General features: G+C 40.3%; 1 protein-coding gene across 1 annotated transcript in view; it reads right to left on the reverse strand.

Annotated features, from left to right (window-relative positions):
- Positions 1–27,158, reverse strand: part of ptprs (protein tyrosine phosphatase receptor type S) — a gene marked incomplete at its 3' end in the record, with an annotated part of 150,986 nt that overhangs the window by 26,360 nt on the left and 97,468 nt on the right. Inside the window, 3 exon segments of the mRNA NM_001141992.1 lie at positions 17,838–17,971; positions 22,370–22,951; positions 26,741–27,010. Of these exon segments, the coding sequence (NP_001135464.1) occupies positions 17,838–17,971; positions 22,370–22,951; positions 26,741–27,010 (986 nt within the window).

Here is a 27,158-nt window from a genome sequence, read left to right on the forward strand (position 1 = left end):
GTCTTCTACTTCCCTGCAGAGAGATCGTGAATTACGGGCCCTTGATTCATTTAATGATGTTGGTGTAACGCCCAAACGAACCACTCGATCTCGTGGCCGTGGTATAAGGTGTGATGTTCCAATCTCGGATCGTGACTATGGGACGAGAAATAAGGAGGCATCCCAGCCGAGACGGCTTAATGAAATAAATGGTCGAGGGGATCGTAATGATTATAATGACTCCAATCGAAGGAGGGATTCTCCTTTTTCCGGGCAAGGAGACCGCTCAAATTACCATCTTCGCGACCGCAAGGGAAGCAAGAGACCTATGTTCTGAATCTTTCATGTAAAGAACTGACTCACGCACAGTTATCGCTACTCGCAAAGGGTTTATCTTTTTCACCCTCTAGGGATTTTAATGTTTTGGAAACTTTGATAGACATAAACAAGTTTGTTCGTAAATTGACTTTGAAGAAATATTACTTGAGTGTCCCTGAGTGTGGTGATTTTGAGCAATCCTCCCAATCGCCAGTAGGGAATGATATTACCAGGGACATTGATATTGATCAGACTATACCCAATGCCACTACTGTGATTGATGGTTTTTCCTTTAAGGATGAGTGTTCTATTCATGATATGCACTCTTTACAGAGTGAATCTGGTACCTTTTGTCGTGTTGGTATAGATCATACTACATTGAGGGATAAAATACGTATGAAATCAGAGTTTTACCCCATACATTGTAGGGGGACTGCAATAGATAGGTTTCAAGAATTAATTGAGAAAAGGCTGCTTACTCTAAAATCTGAAACCATGACACGTTTTACTAATTCCAATCTGACAAGTGCTGAGAAATTGGCCTTGAAACAATTACAGGGTGATACTTCCCTAGTGATAAAAAATGCGGATAAAGGTGGCATGGTGGTAATACTCGATAGTAAGGTTTATAAGGATGAAGCCATGCGGCAACTTATGGATAATTCTACCTATCAACCGTTGCGGAGTGATCCCACACCTAAATTTACCAAGATCCTGGAGACCTTGGTGAATGATGCTTATAGGAGTGGACTATTTACTGACAAAATGAGAGATTTCTTAATACCCACCTCTCCTAGGATACCTCTTTTTCATCATTTACCAAAGGTCCATAAAGCGGAACGTCCACCATTAGGACGTCCTATTGTCTCTGGAATAGCCTCCCTTAATGAGAGATTGTCTGAGCTCATTGATGCTTACCTACAGCCTTTGGTTAAGCGCTTAATTTCGTTTGTTTTGGACACTAAACACATTTTACAATTAGTGAAGGATCTTCATTGGCAGGATTCCTTCTCTTGGGGCACTATTGATGTAGCTTCACTTTATTCATGTATCCCCCACGATAAGGGATTACAAGCTATTTCTTATCACTTAGATAAATACAGTGTATATGACACTCACAAAACATTTTATTTTAGATTCCATTAGTTATTTGCTCTCTCACAACTATTTTCTTTTTGATGGGCTATTTTACCTCCAGAGATGTGGGACATCAATGGGTGCAAAGTTTGCACCCACCTACGCCAACCTATATATGGGTTGGTGGGAGGAGTCCCACATCTATGGAGGTTGCTCCACTTATTTGCACAATATAATTTTTTATAAGCGCTATGTTGATGACCTCATATTCATCTGGCAGGGGTCAGAACTGGACTTTCTAAGCTTTGTGAAAGATTTGAGTTCTAACACTAGTGAATTTAATAGGACGACCATATCGTTCCTTGATTTACGCCTTATTTCTAAGGGTTCCTCTGTTGAAACGATAACCTACAGGAAGGCATGTGCAGGAAATTCCTTGTTGCGAGCGGATTCCTGCCATCCGAGTCATATGTTTAGGGGTATCCCCTTGGGGCAGTTTCATCGGTTACGCAGGAATTGTAGCTCGGATGGTGCCTTTATTGAACAGTCTCTTGCTTTACGAGACAGATTCTTGAATCGTGGTTATAATTTGAAACCACTATCTCAGGCCTTTGATAGGGCTCTGCATACTGACAGGTCTGCCCTCTTAACTAGCTATAGGAATAGGAAGTCTCGTGACAGTGGGTCTGAGATGGTACCTATCTTTACAACAGCCTTTAGTAACCAATTCTATAAGATTAAGCAGATAATAAATGAACTTATTCCGGTTTTATATAATGATTCTGATCTAGCCTCTATTTTACAGGATGGTTACAAGGTTGTGGCACGGAGGGCTCCCACTTTGGGTAATGCTTTGTCTCCAACTTTGTGGAGATCGCACTCCCCAAAAAAGCCCACATGGTTAACTACAAAAGGGACTTACCGTTGTGGTGCCAATAGATGTGTGACCTGCACTTACATTAAACAATCAGTCAGCTTTTGTAGTACTGTGACTGGCAAATCATTTGACATGTATTCCTATGTTAACTGCAACACTAAATATGTTGTTTATTTGTTAACTTGTTCTAAATGTGGAATCCAGTATGTGGGTTGCACTACACGTTCCTTAAAAAGTAGGATGCAAGAGCACATCAGAAACATAATTGCAAGGGATTGTAATAGTCCCATAGCTAGACATTTTATACATTGTAACAACTCCAATGTATCGTTCTTACAGAAACAGAGAGAATTACCCTTGATGAGAGACGTGGTGATATGTATTCACGTCTCTTACGCTGCGAGGTTAAATGGATCTTTATTCTTGGTACACGTAGCCCTAATGGCCTTAACTCGGTTTTTGATGTGAGCTGCTATACATAAGGTAGGATCCCTTGATTGACTTATTGAGAGCTACAGTGATGGCATAGTGCAACCTTATGTTGTGAGGGTGAGCCACTGCCCTATATATTTGAGGGGAAGTGAACTGACATAATAGATTTAATAATGACAGTTCGCATTGATTGATGGTTTGGAAGTGAGGTTGCCTGACCGGGTGCCGTCACATCGTGACATTTTGGTAGATTTTGTGAACCGTGATACTATTGGATTGCCGAGTTTGGTTGCGACGCTGTGCGGCTGTGGTTCGCGCGGTGGCGGTTCGTTGCGGGGTCCGGTACTGAGATGTGTAAGTTTGATGCCCGACGCTGTGACTGCCTGCTCTTATACTCGGTCTTGTGACAATGAATTCTGCCATTATGATGACTGAGTGAGCGAGTTGTCGTCTCTGATATTATTATTGTGGTAACGTGACTGTTTATCCTATTTACTATCCTTCTAAATTCATTTATATGCAATAAAGTTAATAAATTTCAGAATGCTATATTGCTGTAGTTTATGTCATTTTTGTATTGTAATCTCATGATTAGGCTTTTTTAATTATTATTGACTTGAATATTTATACTGTACCACTTTATGAATTTATGACATGATTTTTAACTTTTGATCTAATTACAATATTTATTACTATTTATGACATTGTATACTTTATGAATTATTAAATTAATCATGTTGATCACAGGAACTATCATCTTTATTATGTTTTCATTAAGATTGTTCTGTATGTAATTTTTAATTTGACGGGTGGATTTGTTTGTCTGTCCACTCCTTTGATGTTTTGCTCAGATGTTAATTATTTTCCAATTATCACTGATTACTGTTGTGAGCTATTTAATCCTCTTTCCTAATATGCGTGTTTAGCCTATGATTAAGTGCGCACGCGCACGAAACGCGTTAGGCATTTGAATTTTAATGGACTAATAAAGATGAGATTTTAAACCCAGAAGGTTCGGAGTGCTTGGAAGCTTTTCTTCGTCTATTATTGGAATTATCCCCTTGGCTACGGGTTCGGGGCTTCGAGCACCCGGACCACTTTGGGACCCGGGTGAGTGTGCCTTGATCGCTAATTTGACTTCACAGATCTTTGTGTGGCTTATAACATTTGTGTCAGGCCCGGGGTTTTTACACCCGGACCTCACCTTTTTACTTGGTACGAATCTTTTTGTTTGTAGATTTAAAGATTTAGCCATTTTTCACTTTACTTTTGTGACTTCTCCTAGTTTATTATAGTTAATTAACTTTGTTATTTTGTTTTCGTTTGGTGTTTCCACTTCTGGAACAAGATTTAGAGCTTGAAATACAAAAATAAAATAAAATTAAAAAAAAATTGATATTTTTCATGGTATAGGGATTTATACCAGAAACATATTTTATTTTATGGACAAAAATTCATCTGATTTGGAAAGCTTCATGTCTCCCGAATGTGCCAATACCTGATATGTATAGTTTTATGGAGATTTCTGACTTCTATAGATCAAAAACTCCCAGCAGTATATTACCAAATTTTCAAAGCATCACAGCAGAATACGGCACACTTTAGATTCCAAAGCCAAAAATCCTGGAACATTAGGTTTACCACAGGAAACCATATATTTTTGAAAAGTACACATTCTGCTGAATCCGAAATGGGTAACTATGTCTTCCAACTCCTAATTACCAAATGGCAATGCTTTCCTGAATTTAGCAGTCGCAATAAAAAATTATGAAAATGAAAAAAAAATCACCTCAAAGCTTCCACTATCAAGCACCTTATCTCCCACATAACATTAGGTACCAAGAAAACATGAAAAGCCAAGAAGAAAATATGAAAGCCAAGGGTCTACCGAACAGTTTGATGCCTATTGTGCATAGGATTACTAAAGTATCTGGAATTTAGAGACTCCAAAAGGAAGTTAGTACATACAAACTGCCCCGGAGATCTTTTTATCTACTGAAAATTTAACATGTTTACAAAATTTTCTGTGGGGTAAAAACACAAAAAAATCCATTGACCCCCCAAAACCTATATATTTTTGGAAAGTGCACATTCAGGCGAATTCAAAATGGGTATCCATGTCTTTCTACTCCAAAGTACAGAATCGCAATGCTTTCCCAAAATTGGCAGTTTTGAACAGTTTGATACCCAATGTGCATAGGATCACTGATGTATCTGGCATTTAGAGACCCCAAAAGGAAGTTGGTGCGTACAAAGTGAATACGCTGCAATATGTGCTACCGGTATGTGTATTATGTGCCATAAGACCCCCTAACAGTACGAAGACCCTAGAAAACCATATATTTTCCGAAAGTACACATTCTGACAAAACAAAAATGGGTAAATACATCTTTCTACTGCAAACTACCAAACTACAAAGCTATGCTAAAGAGAACGTTTTTTATGACATTTCTGAAAATTGTCACAAAGCTTGCATTTTACTATATTATGTACCCCCACATGTTGTAACGTATCAACATAAAACATTCTAAATATGAATGGCAGGGGTTTATTGAACAGTTTGATGTCCTATATGCATAGATTTACCAAACTATGCGGAGTACAGGGGAACCGAAATAAAAATAGTGCATATGAATTTTCACCTATGACGCTCCGGCTTGTGCAGTTTTTGCACCCGGTATGTGTATTATGTGCCATAAGACCCCCTAACAGTATGAAGACCCTAGAAAACCATATATTTTCCGAAAGTAAACATTCTGACACAACAAAAATGGGTAAATACATCTTTCTACCACAAACTACCAAACTAGAAAGCTATGCCAAACAGAACGGTTTTTATAACATTTCTGAAAATTGTCACAAATCTTGCATTTTGCCTCATTATGTACCCCCACATTTCATAACATACAAATATAAAACATTCTAAATATGAACGCCAGGGGGGGCGTGGCTTAGCCAGCGATGTAGTAAGACGCACTAACGCAGAGCTCCTCTCTGAGACTTCTCCGACCCACTTATCCTGAGGCCAGAACCGCTATACCTGCACCCAAAAGCGATAAACAAAGTCCACAGAGCACAATACCTAAAGAATGGCGCCTCCTAAACGCCAACAGGACATCAGAGACAAACTCGAGAAAGTTCGGCGGCTAGACCAAGATGGCGGCGGAAACGAAAGCCCCGGAACCTTTGCTGTTTCAGAAGCAGGCAACCAAGACACCATCTCTCCGACTCAAACAACCGAGTTAAGCACTATACTTGAAGCGATAGCAAACTGTCAAACCACAGTCACGGCTGCACTCACAACCACCTTTACGGCAAAAATAGACGAGGTTAAAATGGACATCTCTTTACTCCGCCAGGACATGCAAAATATCCGGGCCCGAGTGACTCAAACAGAAACCAGACTTAGTACAGCGGAGGACATCATTACCCCTATGCAAACAACAGTACAACAGCTCGACGCCAAATTAACTGCTATACAAGCCCACGCTGACGACCAAGAAAACCGCATGCGAAGCAGCAACATCAGGCTCGTAGGCCTACCAGAACGCGCGGAGGGAACCCAACCAGAGGCATTCCTGGAACGACTCCTGATAACCACCTTTACAAGAGAAGCCTTCTCAGCAGCATTCGTTGTGGAACGGGCTCACCGCATATCACCTAAGCCCCCGGTACCAGGAGCGCCGCCGAGGATGTTCATCGCCAAAATGCTCAACTACCGCGACCGCGACACAATTCTATGTCTCGCTAGAGACAAGGGACCCATTACATTTGAAAATACCAGCATATCCTTTTATCCGGACTTCTCCATTGAGCTACAGAAGCGCAGAGCTAAATTTGCACCAACCAAGAAAAGGCTTCAAGAGCTCAAGGTTCCATATGCAATGTTGTACCCAGCAAAGCTCCGCATCAACCACAACGGGAAAGCCATGTTCTTCACGTCTCCTGAGGACGTACATACCTGGCTGGAGACCAGCAACAGAGCCCCAACATCGCCAAGAGTAATAAACGCAACATATAAGACCCCAACTAGGTTCTGTTCTCATAGACATAAACATCAGTGCCCAGAAAGTGACAGACTCTAATCTTAAGAAACCGTTAACCCACTGCTACATCACTGGGTGACCTTCCAGGTAATACCCCCCCAACTGACATACCCGGTTGGCTAATAACTTTGTTTTGGGTATAAGGCTGTGATGCGTTTAATTCACAGCAGGGAGGGTAAGAGGCAATGGGAATACTGTTGGGCAAGTTACTGGTTGCTTGTTGCACCAGAAATGTTTCCCCTTTTATGTTCCAAACTCCCCAAGCGACATACTGAGCTTGTGACACAATTGAGCTACCAGCGAGGCACAATACAGCCTACCCAAAAAACCTATGCCACAAGGTAATAATAAAGAAACTGTGCAGGCTTTGCGGATACTGGGATGGAATGTTCGGGGCCTAAACGATAAAATTAAAAGAGCCACAGTGTTTAACTTTCTCAAACGCTATACCCCCGATGTGATATGCTTCCAAGAAACTCACATCACAGGCAGCAAAACCCTAGCTCTCAGGCGCCCATGGGTGGGATGGGCGTACCACGCCACCTACTCACAATAATCCAGAGTCAGTGCAATTTCAAATGCTGGCTATACAACACGACCCTCAAGGTAGATACATTTTTCTTAACTGTATAATAAACTCACATCCACTACTACTGCTGAATGTGTATATACCGCCCTCATACCATCCTGACGTAATCTGCAAAGGTGCAGTATTTATGTTGCAATATCCAAACACCCCTGCTCTATGGCTGGGCGATTTCAATAATACCTGGGATACCAACCTAGATAAACTACCTCAACAAACGCCGCCACAGGGTGTAGCTCCACATCACAAAGACACATCCTTCGCCAAGTTGGCATCTGAAATAGGACTCCATGACATATGGCGTCTCCATAACCCAGCCCAATGTCAATATACGTGCCACTCGGCTACATACAAGACTTTATCCAGATTGGACTGGACCATTTAGCATTGGCACTCGCACCCCAGGCGGAACACTTGCCCAGGGGAGTGTTCCACCTGGGAGTCCTATTTCAGTTGCAAACTTGGCGAAGGATGTGTCTTTGTGGTGTGGAGCTACACCCTGTGGCGGCATTTGTTGAGGTAGTTTATCTAGGTTGGTATCCCAGGTATTATTGAAATCGCCCAGCCATAGAGCAGGGGTGTTTGGATATTGCAACATAAATACTGCACCTTTGCGGATTACGTCAGGATGGTATGGGGGCGGTATATACACATTCAGCAGTAGTAGTGGATGTGAGTTTATTATACAGTTAAGAAAAATTTGCCCAGGGGAGTATCCGATCATTCCCCCATCCTCATAACTCTCACTTGGTACGAAAACAAACCACTACCCTTTTGGAAATTCAATGCTTATTGGTTAAACCTATTCCCTGAGATAGAAACACAAGAAAATGAATGGCCCATCTTTCTAGATGCCCAAACCCCAGACACTGATCCCCTATTGCTATGGGAAACCTTTAAAGCGCACTTGAGAGGCTCCCTAATCGCCCAAGTAACCGCTATTAAGCGCACTACCACAGCTACAGAGCTCCGTATAAGCTCCCAGGTGACCCAAGCTGAGGTGACCCATACTCAGACCCCTACCCCTCATAACTACGAGCAGCTTAAGCTGCGAGAAAGAGAATATAATAACTATTTACAAGTAAAAGCCAAGCGCAAATTATTTTTTGCAAAACAAAACTTTCTAGAACATGGTGATCGCACAGGAACCCTGCTAGCAAAGATAGCCAAAGCAAATGGTACACCCCCAGTAATTACTCAGATACAGGATGAGACAGGACAAATACTAACAAATCCACAGCAAATAAATGCACGGTTCCAACGGTACTACTAACAATTATACAGTACCAACTCCCCCTTCTCACAAACGGAAACTCAGTCCTTTCTATCCGAAATACACATCCCGAAATTTACCTCAGCACATAGAGCAATACTTAATGCCCCTATTACTTTAGAAGAGATCAAGACAGCTACTGCTGCTACTGCCCAATCAGAAAACCCCAGGTCTAGATGGACTACCATCTGAAGTATACAAACGACATGTAGATTACTTGGCCCCGAAACTCCTAGAGACATACAACACAGCCAAAACGCAAGGCATTTTACCACCCTCTATGGCAGAGGCACTAATCATACTGATACCAAAACCAGGAAAAGACATACTAGATTGTAGCTCCTACCGACCTATCTCTTTATTAAATACGGATGTTAAAGTCCTGGCAAAAATCTTAGCAAAAAGACTGTCCTTAGTAATACACAGGATCATACATCCTGATCAAACAGGCTTTATGCCTGGAAAATCCACGGCACTCAATATAAGAAGGGTTTATGAAATAATCCAGGCACATCAGGTAAATGCAAAAGACGAAGCCTTGGTCTCGCTGGACGTGGCCAAGGCCTTTGATTCCGTGGAGTGGAAATTCCTATTAGCGGTACTGGAACAAATAGGCAGCGGCACAGAATTCGTGCAATGGGTCAAACTGTTATACTGCTCCCCTAAAGCCAGAATAGCCACTAGTGGGTGGACATCTGAACCCTTTCTGCTAAGTAGCGGAACAAGGCAAGGATGCCCACTCTCGCCCCTCCTATATGCCTTGGCTATCGAACCCTTGGCAACAAAAATTCGGGCAGATAACCAGATAGAGGGAATGAGAGTGGCAGAGTACACAGACAAAATCGGCCTATATGCTGATGACATGATTCTGTTCCTAAAAGGCACTACCCGATCCCTGAACCAAGCACTCACAATAATTGAAGAAATAGGCCAATACTCTGGGTTGCGTATCAATTGGACCAAGTCTAATACCTTTTACATCAAAAGGGACAGAGAACATAGACCACCCCTAGATCACCCACTAATAATAGTCAATACTTTCAAGTATCTAGGAATTAACATCACAAGAGACCCAGGCGACTATATACAGGAAAATATACACCCCCTCATAAAATACGTAAGGGACAAAACAAAAACCTGGGGAAACTTACCTCTCACAATTGCTGGCAGGGTGAACCTAGTGAAAATGTCACTACTCCCTAAAATAGTGTACATAATCATGCATTCACCCATATTCTTGGCACAAAAACTATTCCAAATAATCACATCTCATATCCTCACACTAGTCTGGAAGGGAACTAGACCCAGACTCAAACTAGCACTACTACTGAACCCCACTACAGCAGGAGGCCTAGCTATCCCCCACTTCCATTTATATTACATCTCCTCCCAACTAACGCAAATCTCCCACTGGTTCCACACACAGAGCCAGCATAGCGCCAAACAAATGGGATTCACTGGGCCAGTACCTACAAGGGATAGGATATACCACTTGCTCAAAGGATACTCGGGCTGCCCCACCCCTAGGCAAACTAATACACTCATGGTACAGGCACTTCGAATATGGGACAAAGCTAATAAACTTGTGCCTCACAAAACAGGAGTGATAGAGCACTACACTCCAATCTGGGAAAATCGTACTTTACCTGAATGCTGTACAATGCAAGACACTGTGCTCTGGAAAGAGAAGGGTATCTGGTGCTTGGGTCAAGTTCTAGATCACAACACCATCAAATCATTTGAGCAACTAAAACAAGAATATAACCTCCCCAATCACTACTTATTTCGGTACCTACAACCTACATGCCCTCTCAACACAATCCCTGCAGGATACCCAACCCTTGAAATCCAGCCCTATCTCACTGCTATACAAGTAGGATATACCAAAGGCATGATATCCAAACTATATAGTATACTCCTTAACCCCAATACTATTGTGCACACGAACCGCTCCAGAACAGCTTTGCAAGACAATATTGGGCGGATAGACCAGGAAGAATGGGAAGAAGCCCAAGAATCCCCTAAACATGTCTCCCCATATACAAGGGAACGAACAATCCAGACCTATATACTACATAGAGCATATCTGACACCTTTAACTCTCAAACACTTTTGTCAAAGCACAGATACAACATGCCCCAGATGTCACTCAGATAACCCCCACTTTTACCATTTAATATGGTCTTGCCCAATTCTTATAGATTACTGGAAACAAATAACACAATTCATCCATGACGTGATGGGATCCCCAGTACTACTAGACCCTAAGGTGTGCGTAATGGCCATCCTTGAACACCTATATCCAAATACATACAAAAGAACAGCAATAACCGAACTCCTCCACATAGCCCGCAAACACATAACCGGTAAATGGCTATCAACTGAATCCCCAACCTTAAACGGCTGGAGGACACTTGTAAACCAAGCTCCCCTATAGAGAAATTACCTATAAAAACAGAGGGCACCCAGACAAATACGACAAAGTCTGGGGCCCATGGCTCGAAAATCCCCGAACAACAATACACTACTACACACAAACACCCACTATATAGAGGCCAAACTTCTCCGAACGACCACGGTGTCTTGCATTACCAACCTATGTGATACTACGTGACTTTTTTTTTTTTATGAAACATGTATAAAACTTTGTGCAAATACAAAAAACATAGCAATGTGCCTTGAAAATACGAACAATTTTTTATTGTATAAACAGAACAAACGCAGATGTCAACCCAGTTTATGTTGCTTTTATCTGTAAACTCAAAGTATTGAATCAAAAAAAATATGAACGCCAGGGGTCTACTGAACAGTTTGATGCCCTATATGCATAGATTTACCAAACTATGTGGGGTACAGAGGAAGCCAAATTGAAATACAGCAGACAAAATGTCACATGGATAGAAAACTGGCTACAGGATTGGGTACAGAGGGTGGCTGTTAATGGTACATTCTCTACTTGGAGTAAGGTTCTCAGTGGGGTCCCTCAGGGTTCTGTACTGGGTCCACTTTTGTTTAATTTGTTCATAAATGACTTAGGGGAGGGTATTATGAGTAATGTATCAGTGTTTGCAGATGACACAAAACTCTGCAGACCAGTCAATTCTATCCAGGATGTGACATCCTTGCAGCAGGATCTTGACCAACTGGCAATCTGGGCAGCTAAGTGGCAGATGAGATTTAATGTGGATAAATGTACGGTCATGCACCTGGGAAGTAAAAATATGCAAGCCCCATATACCCTTAATGGGACTGCACTAGGCAAATCCATAATGGAGAAGGACCTTGGAGTCCTTGTAGATAATAAACTTGGCTGTAGCAAGCAATGCCAGGCAGCAGCTGCAAGGGCAAACAAGGTTTTGAGCTGTATTAAAAGGGGTATAGATTCACGGGAGGAGGGGGTTATTCTTCCCCTTTACAGAGCGCTGGTAAGGCCCCATCTAGAATATGCTGTTCAGTTTTGGTCTCCAGTGCTCAAACGGGACATTATTGAGTTAGAGAGGGTCCAGAGAAGGGCAACTAAGTTGGTAAAGGGTATTGAAAGTCTCAGTTATGAAGAAAGACTGGCCAAGTTGGGTCTGTTTACACTGGAGAAGAGGCGCTTAAGGTGTGACATGATAACTATGTATAAATATATAAGGGGGTCATATAATAACCTCTCTAATGTTTTATTTACCAGTAGGTCCTTCCAACGGACACGAGGGCACCCACTCCATTGAGAAGAAGGGAGGTTCCATTAAAATATTCGGAGAGGATTTTTTACTGTGAGAGCTGTGAAGTTGTGGAATTCCCTCCCTGAATCAGTTGTACTGGCTGATACATTATATAGCTTTAAGATGGGGCTGGATGGATTTTTAGCAAGTGAGGGAATACAGGGTTATGGGAGATAGCTCTTAGTACAAGTTGATCCAGGGACTGGTCCGATTGCCATCTTGGAGTCAGGAAGGAATTTTTTCCCCTCTGCGGCAAATTAGAGAGGCTTCAGATGGGGTTTTTTGCCTTCCTCTGGATCAACTAGTAGTTAGGCAGGTTAGATATAGGCATTATGTTTGAACGTGATGGACGTATGTCTTTTTTCAACCCAACTTACTATGTTACTATGTGCAAAGACAAGTAACAAAGAACAATGTGAAATGCAGTAAAATTGCTACAATCCAAAAAAAATCACTAAAATCAATGCTTTTTTTCCCTAATGATATCTGCAGTCAAAATCACAGTTTGAGTATTTTGGTTTGGGCAAATTAGTTTTACAGACAAAGTCAAGCGAACAGAAACTATACATAACTGAAAATGCAATAAAATGGCTAAAATGCAATAAAATTACTAAAAATGAACCAAAATGCACAGAAAATGTAATAAACACCAAAATAATACACAAAAGGTATTGTGCAGTGCGGTTAGCGAATACGCTATCTGCAATGGCAATAAAACATTTTTTTCTGGCAAGAATAAAAAAGATGCAATAAAAAAAAAAGTGTGTGTGTGTGTGTACACTAGGCAAAATGTGTTGTGTGTGCATGCGTGTGTGTGTGTGCAAGTAAGTGTGAGTGCTGTAAGTGCTGTGAATGTGTGAAACCCCCCCATCCCCCCTCCAAAAAAATGTATCTGTTTGTGTGTAAGTGTGAGTATAAGTGTGTATTAGTTTATTATGTGTGTGTATGTGTGTTTTTTAACACTTACCTGGGACAAGCAGGCACACAGATCCTCTGGAGGTGGGAGGAAGGACCCAGGAGCCGAGCTGCAGCTTCTCCCTGCCAGATCGTGAGTCTTCAGACAGAGGGAGGAGGGAGGGGGAAGCAGGGAAGTGTAGAATCTACGTCCTGTGTCACTTAGGTACTTTTATACACAGGACGTAGATTTTACGTCCTGTGGCACTTAAATGGTTAATAGAACTTACTCTAGAAGAATCCTGCATTGAAATCTCTTTTTTAAAAGCACAAATAGCCACACTTTATTGCTACACTGCAATTTGGAGTGATATCACCCCTCCCGTTCTCCCCCAACAGCCAATCAGCAGGACAATGGGAAGGCAGCAAGACAGCAGCTCGCTGACACCTGCATTGCTAAAAGTGGCAGACAGATAGAATAGCACTCAATAACAAAAATTCCAAGTCTGGCTCATGACTTCTCTACATACAGTAATAGGAGAATTCAGGACTAGGAAAAACAATAGCTTATTGGAAAGCAGTTCTAATATGTAGTGCTGGCTTTTTCTGAAAGCTTAGAATCAGGCACAATGCACTGAGATGGCTGCCTACACACCAATATTACAGCTAAAAAAAATTTGTTGGTCGAGTAAATTATTTGCTATGTATTTTAGAAATACATAAATACATTTAAAATTACACTGTAAAAATGACAGAATCCCTTAGCAGAGCAGTGTAATAAGCGGTTTGATGAGTACATAAAGATAATTTAAGAGATTAAGAGTGGGGCATTATGATCTGAATGGAATGTCATTAGAATCAATTTTAATCTGAAAGATAGAGGAAGCCTGAGACTGACAGAGTGGCATGGCAGAGGGGTACAAGCATAGTGGTAGTATTTATTCGACTGGAGAGGTGACAGTCACTGGAGGGAAAGGAGAGTTACAGTATGTCTATGAAGATTCTCATTCATCCAGGTCATGATATACAGTATCTAGTAGAATTAAGTCTAAAAGCAACTGGACTTTCCTGAGTTTTTTTTCCTGAGAAAAAAAACTCAGAAAAATCCAGTTGTTTTTAGACTTAATTCTACTACATAGAGAGTTACAGTAGTTAATGTGTTATATGATAAGAGAGTTTTTTTTCCTGAGAAAAAAAACTCAGAAAAGTCCAGTTGTTTTTAGACTTAATTCTACTAGATAGAGAGTTACAATAGTTAATGTGTTTTATAATAAGAGAGTGAATCAGAACTTTGGTGGTATCTTGGATGATGACCAGTTGTATTTTGGAAATATTCCTTTGGCGAAAGTGATTAGATACAAGCACCAAAGGACAGAGCCGAAACAAGTATAACCCCAAGTCACTGGGCCTGAAGAAATGGGGTGTTAACAACTATCAGTGCCTAAAAGTTAACTAATAGATTCTTTTGAGATGATATGGGTGTTGAATGGTGGAAAGAAAACCCTTTCTGGTTTGAAGTTAAGGTAGCACTGGGACATCCAGATAGAGATACCTGAGACACAAGTTAAAGGAGAAGAAAAGGTAAAAACTAAGTACGCTTTATCAGAAAGGTCTATGTAAATACAGCCATAAGCACCCACGAAAATGCTGTTAAGACCTCCCCACCTTAAGGAATGTGTGATCTGAGCTATTCAGCAGGAAGCTTCCTCACGCTGCATGTACAGGGGTCTTGGTCTTGATGTAGGAGTGTGGCATTATGGTAATTTTATTTACAGAGCTCAGCATTTTTTTTCCTATGACACATCTGATCAGGCAAAATATGGGAAAACTTAAGGGCACAGAGAAAGGTAAGGAAGAAGATAGCACAGTTGTATGTAACACTGAAAGCAATTTAAGAGGTAAGAGGAAAAAGGAAATATCATGGCCTAGGACAGTGCTGTCCAACTTCTGTAGTACCGAGGGCCGGAATTTTTCCGACCTACGTGGTGGAGGGCCGATAATGGAAGCCAGTTTTGACCACTACCCTTTTTGAAACCGCACCCACTTGAAACCACACCCATGTTATCACATGACCATACCCATATTAATGGTTGTAGTACAGCAAAAACCTGCCATACTCTGCCTGCCCTACCCTGCCTGTGTGCCATACTCTGCCTGCCCTACCCTGCCTTTGTGTGTGCCATACTCTGCCTTCCCTACCCTGCCTGTGTGTGCCATACTCTGCCTGCCCTACCCTGCCTGCATGCCATACTTTCACTGTGTGTGCCATTCTTGGCTGGTTTGTGCCATACTTGGCCTGTGTGTGCCATACTCTGCCTGCCCTACCCTGCCTGTGTGTGCCATACTCTGCCTTCCCTACCCTGCCTGTGTGTGCCATACTCTGCCTTCCCTACCCAGCCTGTGTGTGCCATACTCTGCTTGCCCTATGCTGCCTGTGTGTATGGCACACACAGGCAGCATACAGTGACACAATGCTGGCACTGCTCATACAGTCTGCACAATAACTATATATTAAAAAACTTTTTAATTGCAGTACCACCTCAGTATATGTTCTTTTTGTAGTATGCAGGGATTATTTGTGGGTTTTTACTGCTCCTGAGGTGTGAACAGGGGAACAATGGGGGTGATTACAGCCTGAGCCTGAGGTGTGAACACTGCAGGGGGTGAACAATGCAGGGGATTACATATTTAAACAATACAGCCTGATTACAGCCTGAATCTGAGGTGAGAACCATGCAGGGGGGGCAGTTAATCACAGCACTGATACCATTTAAAGCTTACACAAGAGTAAGCCATCAAAGCAGCCAGACAGGTGGGGGGCCACACAGAGGGGGGTCGCGGGTCGCATGCCGCCAGTTGGACAGCACTGGCCTAGGACAAGGCCAAGTAAATTGGTGGACTGGAGGAGAGGGTGATCAACAGGGTAAGGGTAATATCCCATGGGGAGATTAGTCTCCAGCGATAAATCTCTGCTATCGCAGGCTGCTAATCTCCCCAAAAAGCCTTTCCCCCTGCAATAAAGGGAATCACTGGTGGAAAGGCCTATGCAGCCCTTCTGTTTTCTAAACTCACGTGAAGTTGCCTGCAGGAGGAAACTTCACACTCCTTTGGAAGACTAAAGTGATACATAGGCCTTTCCATAGCAGATTCTGTAGGGAGATTAGTCGCCCGTGGTAGCAGAGATTTATTGTGGGCGACTAATCTTTCCATGGGACACTACCCAAAAAAGCAGCTCAGATATCTAGGAGTATTAGTAGAGATAGGTTGTTTTACAGATATCCACAAAGCTTGTAGTACTCCCTTAGAATTTAAAGGTGAAGGAAAGGTGAAAGTAAGCTTTATCAGAAAGGTGTCTGTAAATACAGTCAAACACTTACAGAACTGCTGCTCTGAGGCCTCAGTGAAAAGAAACACCTTTTCTTCCTATTCTGTATTCATTATGTTCTGTGTCACACTTTCTTCTCTCAGAAAAACCCTTAGAGGCACAGCATGAGCCTGTTGAGCTTCCCCCTCCCCTCTCTGCTGTAATTTTATCTAAGAGCTGTTCCATAAGGGTGCCTGCCTAAGGGTGAAGACACATATAGTAGCAGCTACTTGTCGTTGCTACACAAATAGACAATGCTGATCATTTACTGATGACTGTCTCTGTTTTACCAGAGGCAATCCTTTGTATTGACTATGACAGGGAATTTCCTGGCATTTATTAGATACAACAAGTAGCTGCTACTAAACAGCCCTGCGTGCCTTCACTCCAAATGCTGGTGCCTGGAATTAAAGTAGACCAGGTTAATATGGTTGTTGCTATCTTAAACAACCAGAGAGAGCTTCTAGAGCTTTTTACTCAGGTATGGTAAAGCATTCTGCAGAATAAATATAGAATTCTGGCTTTCACTATTGTGACTAATCTATTGGCAATGACTAAAAAGATAAAGAGTCATCTGTGCATCAAAAATACAAAGGGCACACAGTATTTTTTTTTTTTTTTTTTTAAATCAAGTCCTACCCTGGGTCCCAAGTGCATTATGTCACCCCTGTGCAAGCGTTACTCCTAACCTAAGCCCCACATGCAAAGCATGTTGCCTTCCTGCCCTGTATGGATTTCTTCCCAAACATACCTTGTGCACATTTGTTTGGAACTTTTTATCAACAGTTTTCCCTTTGTCAATCCCCTCTCTTTAGTGTTTTGCCCTTAGACAGCTGTATACAGGTATAGGACCTGTTATCCAGAATACTCGGGACCTGGGGTTTTCCGGATAAGGGATCTTTTTCTTAATTTGGATCTTCATACCTTAAGTCTACTAAAAAAACAATAAAACATTAATTAAACCCAATAGGATTCTTTTGCATCCAATAAGGATTTTTTCTATCTTAGTTGGGATCAAATACAAGGTACTGTTTTATTTTTACAGAGAAAAGGGAAACCAATTTTAAAAATCTGAATTATTTGTTTAAAATGGAGTCTACAGGAGACAAGCTTTCCGTAATTCAGAACTTTCTGGATAACGGGTTTCCGGATAACAGATCCTATACTGGTATTCTCAACCAGTGCTTTTCAAGGATTTCATATATATGTTCTGAAGAAAAGTTCCTATAATACAATCTCAATTTAACCACAGTTGCACACTTTAAATCACGTGACTCTTACCTCATTGCCTCCTTCTCCTTCTCTGTAATTAAGTTCATACTTTACAATGCTGTCCTGACGAGGAGGGCTCCAGGTAAGGCCAATGCTGGTCTCAGATTTAGCTTCAGCTCTGAAATTCATAGGCTGACCTGGGACTAAAAATGTGAGACACCAAAAATTACTAATGCTGATACAGAACAGACCCAAAGATTAGAAAGCTAAGTTAACTGAATGACCACTGGGGAAAAAAAAACCAATGGAAATATTTAAAAATACGAAGTAAATCCCCCCAAAATATAGTTTCCTTTCACATTTAAGGTTTTATAACACACGTGTGTGGGCACAATCAAAAAGGTTACAAGTGAAATACATCAGTGCAGCCATGTTTACTAATATTTGTGCTACAAGTATAATTAAAAACAACTTAAACCACTATTATGGCTGTTTATTTTAGAGGAAAGTTCCTTTATTTTTGGCAACAATGTAAAAAAAAAAAAAAAAAATCAAACCTAATTTAAATGCTGCATTAGCATTGACTCAAATATACCTATACAAGTAGCCCCCATTTTATGCATCTCAGGGAACTAGAGAAAAATGGTGACAGTAAAATATCAACTACATTATCTATTACTTACTCAGATTGTAAGCTTACTTACAATTGTAAGCTTACTTACTTACTCAGATTGTAAGCTCTACGGGGCAGGGACCTCCTTCCTACTGTGTCTCATACCACATGGCACTTATATATATATACATATATGTATTTATTGTATTTATTTATTATATCACTTGTCCTCCCTGTGTGTAATTTTGTATTCTGTAAGACTGTACAGCGCTGCGTACCCTTGTGGCGCTTTATAAATAAAGTTATACGTACATACATACATACAATTATATTTTTGAGGGACTGTAAAAAGAGTTTTTATTACTAAATTACACTGTGCGCCTTACAAATACTTAATTCTATCATAACATGTTATTCTTGAACCAATAAATGTATTTTTTATAAACTGTAATTTTGCTTTGTAGGCTAAAGGGTAAAACTCCCAAATGGTTGCCCTTTTAATTGACCACCATATGGGGCTTTTTTCCACAGTGTTGTTTGGCTGGCACAGTAATGCTTGAAACCACTCATGACACTTTCTACTGTAAACAAATTCCAATAACACCAATGCAAAGGAACTTTTAGGAGATTAGTCATCTACGGGAGGCGCAGATTTCCTGTTGGCAACAAATCTTCCCATATATCATCATCCTAAAATGAATTTGAGGGAGTACTACCAGTTTTACAGTTTGTACAGTTGCCTTTAAAGTTAAGGTTAGTTGGCATGGGCAGTTTCAGGCATTTATCCAATGAGAGGAAACTGAAATGTGTGAAATAAAATGAACATAATAAAATATAAAATAACATTTTAGTGTAGCAGAATATTAGCCTTTAAGAAACTTTTTTAAAAACTATTTCAGGGTTAAAACTACTTTGGGTGAGAGTTTTCATTTTTAAATTTTTAGATCCTATTTTTTTGATAATAGGGACCACAAAACTTTTTTCTTGCAAAATATAATGTGTTAATAATAAAACTGACAAAAATGCAGATCAATCTTAAAAAAAAAAGATGACTTGTTGGCTTATTTAAGCTATTAGGATATGTATATGTTGCAAAGGCTGGCAGTAGCTGTGCATAATGGGTCAAAGTGTGTGGTGAATAAATGATGAATAACCGATATTGCAATATTTCTATTGCTAAGAAAGCTTTATCTCGGATACTCTATCATAACCATTAATTAAATAAAATTCTAGGATCCTAAAAAACAACAATGTTCAAAAAGAAAACTGATACTGGCCCGTGCTTGGATGCTAAATGGTAGCAGCCTTAAAAGGGATTCTGTAATGATATTTATGGTGTACTTAATTAATTAATTTCAATTGAGCTTTCAGAAGGAGCCATCACTACAAAACAGAACAACTTTCAGATAAGCTACTGTTTCTCCTACTTAAATGTACTGGTAAAACAACCCAAGTCAACCCAAGCAAAGAGTTTCTCCTTTTTGGTTGCTGTTCTTATGTCTACCACTAGGTGAACAAGTTTTGCAATGCAAAATGAAATCGTTCTGAAACCTACAAATCTTGCCCACCCTTTAGGATACCTTCTTTTTACAAGGGAAATGGGTAGTGCTGAGCAAACTTTTTACCAGGTTTTGCTGTGAAAAAAAACACCCACAGATGCCAATGGCTGCAAAAAAGTTGCGTGGTTAAAAAAAAAAAAAGTTGTGCAATAGCTGCAAAAAACACACCCATTGACTTCAATGCAGTTTTGCAAATTTTGCAAATATTTGGTGACAATGTTCCCACTGCTTTTCAATTAATTGTATGTATTTTGGGTGCCACTACTTCTGCCCCTTACTGTATAATGTATTTAGGATCTGTGCAAACTGTGTATATATCTATATCCTTTACTGTAAAAGCTAACTCAAGTTAATGAAACATGGGGCAGTTATGGCACAGTGTATTTTACCTGGCAGAGAAATGCCAAAAGTCCCCTAAATTACTGGGAGGCATTATAGCCAGTGTTGCCTGTCTACCCACTCACTAATATTCAGTACAATACCAGCAGTGCTATTAGCCCATGGAGGCACTCTCAGATCAGGCAGCTGAATCTTTCAGCAGAGCTGTCATGGAGCTGCTATCTTATTTTCAGCCCATTGTTCTGCTTGGGGGAAGGGGAGGTTATCAGTCCAACTAGCAGTGCAGCAGGTAAGAGAGACTGAAGTTTATTAGATCACAAATCATATGGCTTTAGGCACCAGCAAAGCTCCATTTTCAAACTTTACAATGAAATCTAAAAAACAAACAAACAGATTTCAGTGCAAAATTCTATTACCTGATATATTTTGAAAAAAAAAAATGTTTTCTGGTGATAGTATTCCTTTACAATGTACACAAAAATATTGATATATCTTTTACACAGGAGTTGGTACTGCATCTTATTAGCAATTTTGCACTTTTTTTTTTTTTTTAAATAACTTGCACAAAAAATAAAGTTTTAGAATTTCATCCTTTGCTATTAAAGGAGACATATTGGATAAATGGGAAAAAACCCTAATATTGTAGGCAATTATGAATAATATACAGTGCTTGTTTCCCTTTGTGCTTAAAATTAATCCAATCTGTAAAAATGGCCCCTTTGTTGGAGCTCCCTATAGACCCTCTCTCTTCTCTGACCATGTTTGAAATGAAGAGTGGGCATGTCCTAACGGTCCCTGCCAGAAGCACAGTAGGAGGGGGAGAGCCAATCACAGCCATGCAGTCACACAAGCAAAGACAGGCTTCAGTTCCCTATCAGGTCAGCCTAGCTGCTCATCCAGAGAATTCAGCCAGCAGGAAGTGGAACAGATGGGCGGGACTAGTGGGGTTTTTGTGGAATTTCTCAATAAATCAGTCTGAAACACAACATATTTAATCACAATCCTTCTATATCTAGAGGAGTATAATTCACTGGCACATTCATAATTTTTATAGGATATGTCTCCTTTAAGATTAAATAATTTTGTTATTCCATTTAGAACTTAAATATACTTTAAGATCTAAAAAAGAAATAAACATCATTTTATTGGCAATGGATACTGTCAGTAGCATCCTTATTAAGTTTAAATCAATTATTATTTTTGGTTAAGAACAAAAAAAAAAAGGTTTTTGCTTCATTTTTTTTCCCATTTGTTTCATATCCCATTTCTTCCTTTGTTCTTGGCAGATCATGTCCATTTTTGAGCCTGCTGGTTTATGTTCCTAAGGAAGGAGTGCAGGATCATGAAAAAAAAAATTCTACTAGTCTGTGTATACAAAAAGGGCATGTATGTCCTAACAGCACAAAAGGGGCAAAGAGCTGGAGGAAGCAACTAAGAATTAGTGTGGAAGGGCTGGGCAAGTTTTCTACAATCTTCAGGGACATAGCACAGAGTGCTATGCCCACTCTAAAGTAAACAGCTCATAATGTACGGTTTGAAATAGCTGGTGATTGAAGTGGTTTTTATGCTAAATTGGAATCATTTTGCAATAAGGAACATATATGAGCACATTATATATAGCATTAGGAAGTATTTATTTGCAGCTATAAATAATTTAAGAGCAACTTTGAACAAATGTGTGATAACAACAGAGTAAAGGAATATAAAAATGTGTGGGACAAATAAATAACAAAAGATGAAAAATAATGTAAGTATACAGATACACAGACAACTGGTTCTCCGGTGCTATTAGAACTTATGCATTTATGAAGAGGAGAAAGTGTAATCAATTAAAATTAGGTTTTAACATTAGTGCATATGATAGGGTCTCCAGAAGTGTCATATGAAGTCTCTCTATTATTGAAATTGTTTGTCTGCAGACTAAATGCTAGTTTAGTCTAAATGGTTTGCTTTCCTTAGTTTCACTACATTGCTTGAATGTAAACAAATTGCTGCAGAGAAAAACTATTAGTTGATATACTTTCTTTATAAAACTATAAATATATGACTGTACAAAATAGTAAATAGTTAACACAAAATTAAACACTCACCTCCTTGTTGGGTTTTGACTTGAATAGGATCAGAAAGAGGACCATCACCAACAGAGGTAAACGCTAAAACTCGAACTGTGTAAGTTTCATGTTCAAGTAAGCTTCCTATAGTGGTCAGTAGGCTATCATCCACATTATATTTAAGCCAACTGCTGACAGGCTGATCAGGCTCCATAGTATAGTAAACTCGATAACCCCTAATTTGTCCATTTGGCTCCACTGGTTCCTCCCACTGTATTATCATGGTAGTGGAGCTCAGCATTCGGGCTTGGACATTTCGTGGTGCACTGGCAGGAGCCTGCTCTCCAGTTCGAGTCACTACTGGCTCACTTGGGGGCCCCTGACCAATGGAGTTAACTGCGGACACCCAAATTTCATATTCTGAGTTTGGACTAAGTCCGCCAATACTGTATCTTGTTGTAGTAATGTCCTCTTTAATCTGGTAAGGTCCATCCTGGCTTTTGGACTTATATTCTATGACATAATAGGACACAGGATCAGGGTTTCCAGAGTCCCAGGTTACCGTGATGCTGGTAGCAGTGGTTTCTGTCACTACTGGAGTTCCTGGTGCTTTAGGAAGAGCTGAGACAGAATAAAGTGGAGATAGTTATTATAAGTGGCAGGGAATAAAAAAAAAATAGTTAATAACACTCAAAAGTATCCACAATCTACATTTGCCAGATTTGACAGAAAATATGTAGATTGTTAAACAGTGGCAAGCAAAAGAAAAATTTTATTTTTTTCTTAATAATGACTATGGAGAAAAAACAAAACAGAACAACAACAATTCTGATTATGATACAGGTCAGGGATCGCCTTGATAATTTCTAATATTTTTTGTATTGCAAAGTAGGGGAGAGGTAATTGCAGTGTTGCAACTTCTGCCTCTAAGGGTTGTGACACACAGGGAGATTAGTCGCCACGCAAAAAATCTCACTTGTCGCGGGCGACTAATCTCCCCAAAATGCCATCCCACCGGCTAGAATGTAAATCGCGGCAACAGTTTCCTTGAGAGGAAACTTCAGCGACTTCGGCAAATCGTCGTGCCGCATATGCCATCCCACCGGCCATTTACATTCTAGCCGGTGGGATGGCATTTTGGGGAGATTAGTCGCCCGCGACAAGGGAGATTTTTTGCGTGGTGACTAATCTCCCTGTGTGTCACAACCCTTAGAGGCTTTTGTTAAAGATTACTCGCCGCGACAAGGGAGATTTATTACCCGGCGACTAATCTCCCTGTGTGTCACAGCCCTTAAAAGAGAAGGAAAGGCTAAGTCACTTGGGGGTGCCAAAATGTTAGGCACCCCCAAGTGACTTAGATCGCTTACCTTCTACCCCGGGCTGGTGCCCCTGTATGGAGAAAACAGCACCAGCCCGGGGTAGCAGCGATCGCTTCCTCCTTCCTCTCTCGCTGCGCGCGAGTGAAAATCCGAACTTTAACAGAGAAGTCGGCTTTATCACTCTACTGCGCATGCTCAGGACTCGGGAGTCTAGGGAAGAAGAAAGGCGGAAGGAGGAAGCGAATCGCCCCAGGTGCCCCGGGCTGGTGCAGTTTTCTCCTAATAGGGGCACCAGCCCGGGGTACGAGGTAAGCGATTCAAGTCACTTGGGGGTGCTTAACATTTTAGCACCCCCAAGTGACTTAGCCTTTCCTTCCCCTTTAAGTGTCAATTCTCTCACATCCACGATAGAGGTAAGCACTTTGGAACTGTTGTTCCAATGGCACCATTATCCAATGGATATTGGCACCCCTTATCAATTTAAACTTAAAACACTAGCAAGCACATATGCCAGTACAATACTATACTTTTTTAGGACAAATATCACATAATAAGAGCTGGCACAATCACTTGCAAGTGACTTCTGTTAAAGTGGTGCTGTGTTTTTAGGTTTGAAGCATCTATAAACCCCTATGTATTATTACTATGACTTTCATTATCCTAATGTTTACTGTATTCTCTAAATAGGGAACCCATAACCCATGTGTAGGACTCAAAAATAGAACCCTGTGCTGTTTATCTTCGTGATCTTTCAGAATACCAAATTTGGATCCCTTGGCGAAAAAGAAAAACTGCTCTAAAACATTTGTTAAATCAAAAAAATACTTGCAGGTTTGACCAAGTAAAGAAACGTAACTTTTGCATCAGTGAAAAAATTAATATAAGAGGCCATTCCAATCTAATTTTTATCACCCCACAATTCCAGACAGAAGTACATCAGCAACTGCAAGAAAGATAGCAAGCATATTAAAAGCTTATCTAAATTACTTCCTATCACCAAGGGAATACCAGACTTTCACTTTGAAATAGAGACACTGCAAGGCTCTGTAAAAAACATTTTTACGGTTAAACACACATAGCCAGTCATGACCCTGTACAGAGAACAAACAGGTAGACTAACAGGGCCAGCGGGGAGAGCTAAAAGGTGAATCAAAGCCTGACAATTTACAGATTAACTCATATGTGACTCCAATGATGAAACAATGCCATGGAGAGCAGATATAGCAATGAGGGAGAAATGGACTTTGTAAGAAAAATCCAACTCATCGCTAAAGTTAAACCATGACAACTTCTATGGGCTATTTCTCTTTAAAAAAAGGTAATAACTTTAAGCAATACCCCACAACAGTTTGATTGAGCCAGAGACTGTTGAAACTCTTACATGACATAACTGATTTATGTATGACAAGCCCCTAACCACAACCAAATACACTCCCCACAGACTGTTATCACTACTTTTGGCACAGAACACAATCCCTTTGAAAGACAAAGTTCCTCTACAGAAAGTCATATGTACCACCAGGTAAGCCAAATATGACACCCCCATCAGTAATGCAAGCTGCATATCCCTTTGTAAGTGGAGTGGGAGTCACTATTTACATGGCATGGAACACCAATGTAAGAGCTCTGGCACACGGGGGAGATAAGTCGCCCGCGACAAAACTCCCTGTTCGCGGGCGACTAATCTCCCCGAGTTGCCTACCCCTGCCATCCCACCGGTGAACATGTAAGTCGCCGGCGGGATGGCAGACGCGGCGACGCGAGTCTTTTTTGGCGATTTCCTGAAATCGCCCCGCCGCGTGTGCCATCCCGTCGGCGACTTACATGTTCGCCGACGGGATGGCGGGTCATGGCAACTCGGGGAGATTAGTCGCCCGCGAACAGGGAGTTTTGTCGCGGGCGACTAATCTCCCCCGTGTGCCAGAGCCCTAAGATGCCCTCAGAACTGCAACCTGCTAATGTGAGGCATTGCTACTTAATACTACAGGATTTGCGACTGAAGTGATACTTCTAAAGAGCCTCGGTTAATATTATATTTAAAGCTATGCATAAATAGTTAAATTGTTGTATATTATGTTTAGTTAATGCTAACTAAATGGGACAAATTCATGTCTATAAACATGCTAAGGAAGCACAAGACTTGCAATGCACACTATATGCACACTGCCACATCTCCATCACATACTATAAACTTTACATACTATCTGCTTCATTTAGTAATAGCAGGAGACAAGTACTCTTCAAAAAAACTATTTTCACCTATACTCCCACATCTCTGAACTTCTTATTCTTTATGTTTATTTAAAATTACACACAAATATTCATATCATAAGATGTACAACATGCTACTGCAAGACAATGTCTGGATCATATTAGCAGCGCTGTATACATCAGCCCAAGCTCATCACCCGCTTTAAATGTACACTCTAGTAATTTTTGTTATTTAACCAAAACCATTGCTTCTTTTAATTTAGCACTTCAGTGTAATCTACAGTTTTATAATCAGCTTACAAATACCATTTGTTCCATCATATCTGAACCACAGTATGTTAAAAAATGTGTATGGAGATAAACAGGATGTAATGTGATGCAACTTGTCAACTACAGAAATTTATGTATGCAAACTGCTAAATTCCGATTGTAAAATCCCTACTGTGTGTGCAAATAAAATAAATAAATAAATGTTTAGATATTCACTACACGTTATCTTTGGAAGTGTTAACTTTGAGTTAAAGGGAAAATGACAAGCATATTTGATGAAAGCTACACAAATTGTTGGTCTTTCAATTGACAGCATCAAGGGGCAGTTGTAAGCACTGCTTACGATTTCCTTCTTACAGGCAGCACCATATGGTCAGATAAGCAGCAACTGCTGAAGTAGTTAAGATCTAATTTTCCTCCAGTGCAATGCAGAAAACAAATAGATAAAACACACTAAATTTACTTAAACTGCCATGACAGAAAAAAAATAAATAAAAGTAATATTAACTACAGGTGATAAAAGTTTTGGGGGTTAAAGATGCATTAAATAGTCAGAACAAAGAATTTTTTTTTACAACATTTTGTTTATGACTTGCATAGTTTTACTTACATTTTACTGTGATCTGAGCTACGGATTCAATGACACCAAGGCTTGACATTGCAACACAAGTATAATTGGCAGATTCCTTTACATTAGTGAGTTCCAAAACATTTCGCCCCACTGGCATATCATCTTCTGGTGTTAAGTCTTCAGCACCCACCATCCATTTCACGTATGGCATGGGCGAACCCACCGCAACACATGTAATGTTAACATTTCCACCTGGCATAATCTCATGGCTTACAGGAAGAATGGAAAACCGTGGAGCTACACGACGAACTGCATAAATGCACAAGGATAATGAAAAAAAGAAAAAGGAATAAAAGAAAAAAACTTGAATATGTAAAATACAAATTCAACATATAAAATTCAAATATTACAAAATAAATTAAGAGACTTAAAAATACTTCACAAACAATAAAATATA

The sequence above is a fragment of the Xenopus tropicalis genome, chromosome 1 (genome assembly GCF_000004195.4).
Source record: "Xenopus tropicalis strain Nigerian chromosome 1, UCB_Xtro_10.0, whole genome shotgun sequence".
Classification (NCBI taxonomy): Eukaryota; Metazoa; Chordata; class Amphibia; order Anura; family Pipidae; genus Xenopus; species Xenopus tropicalis.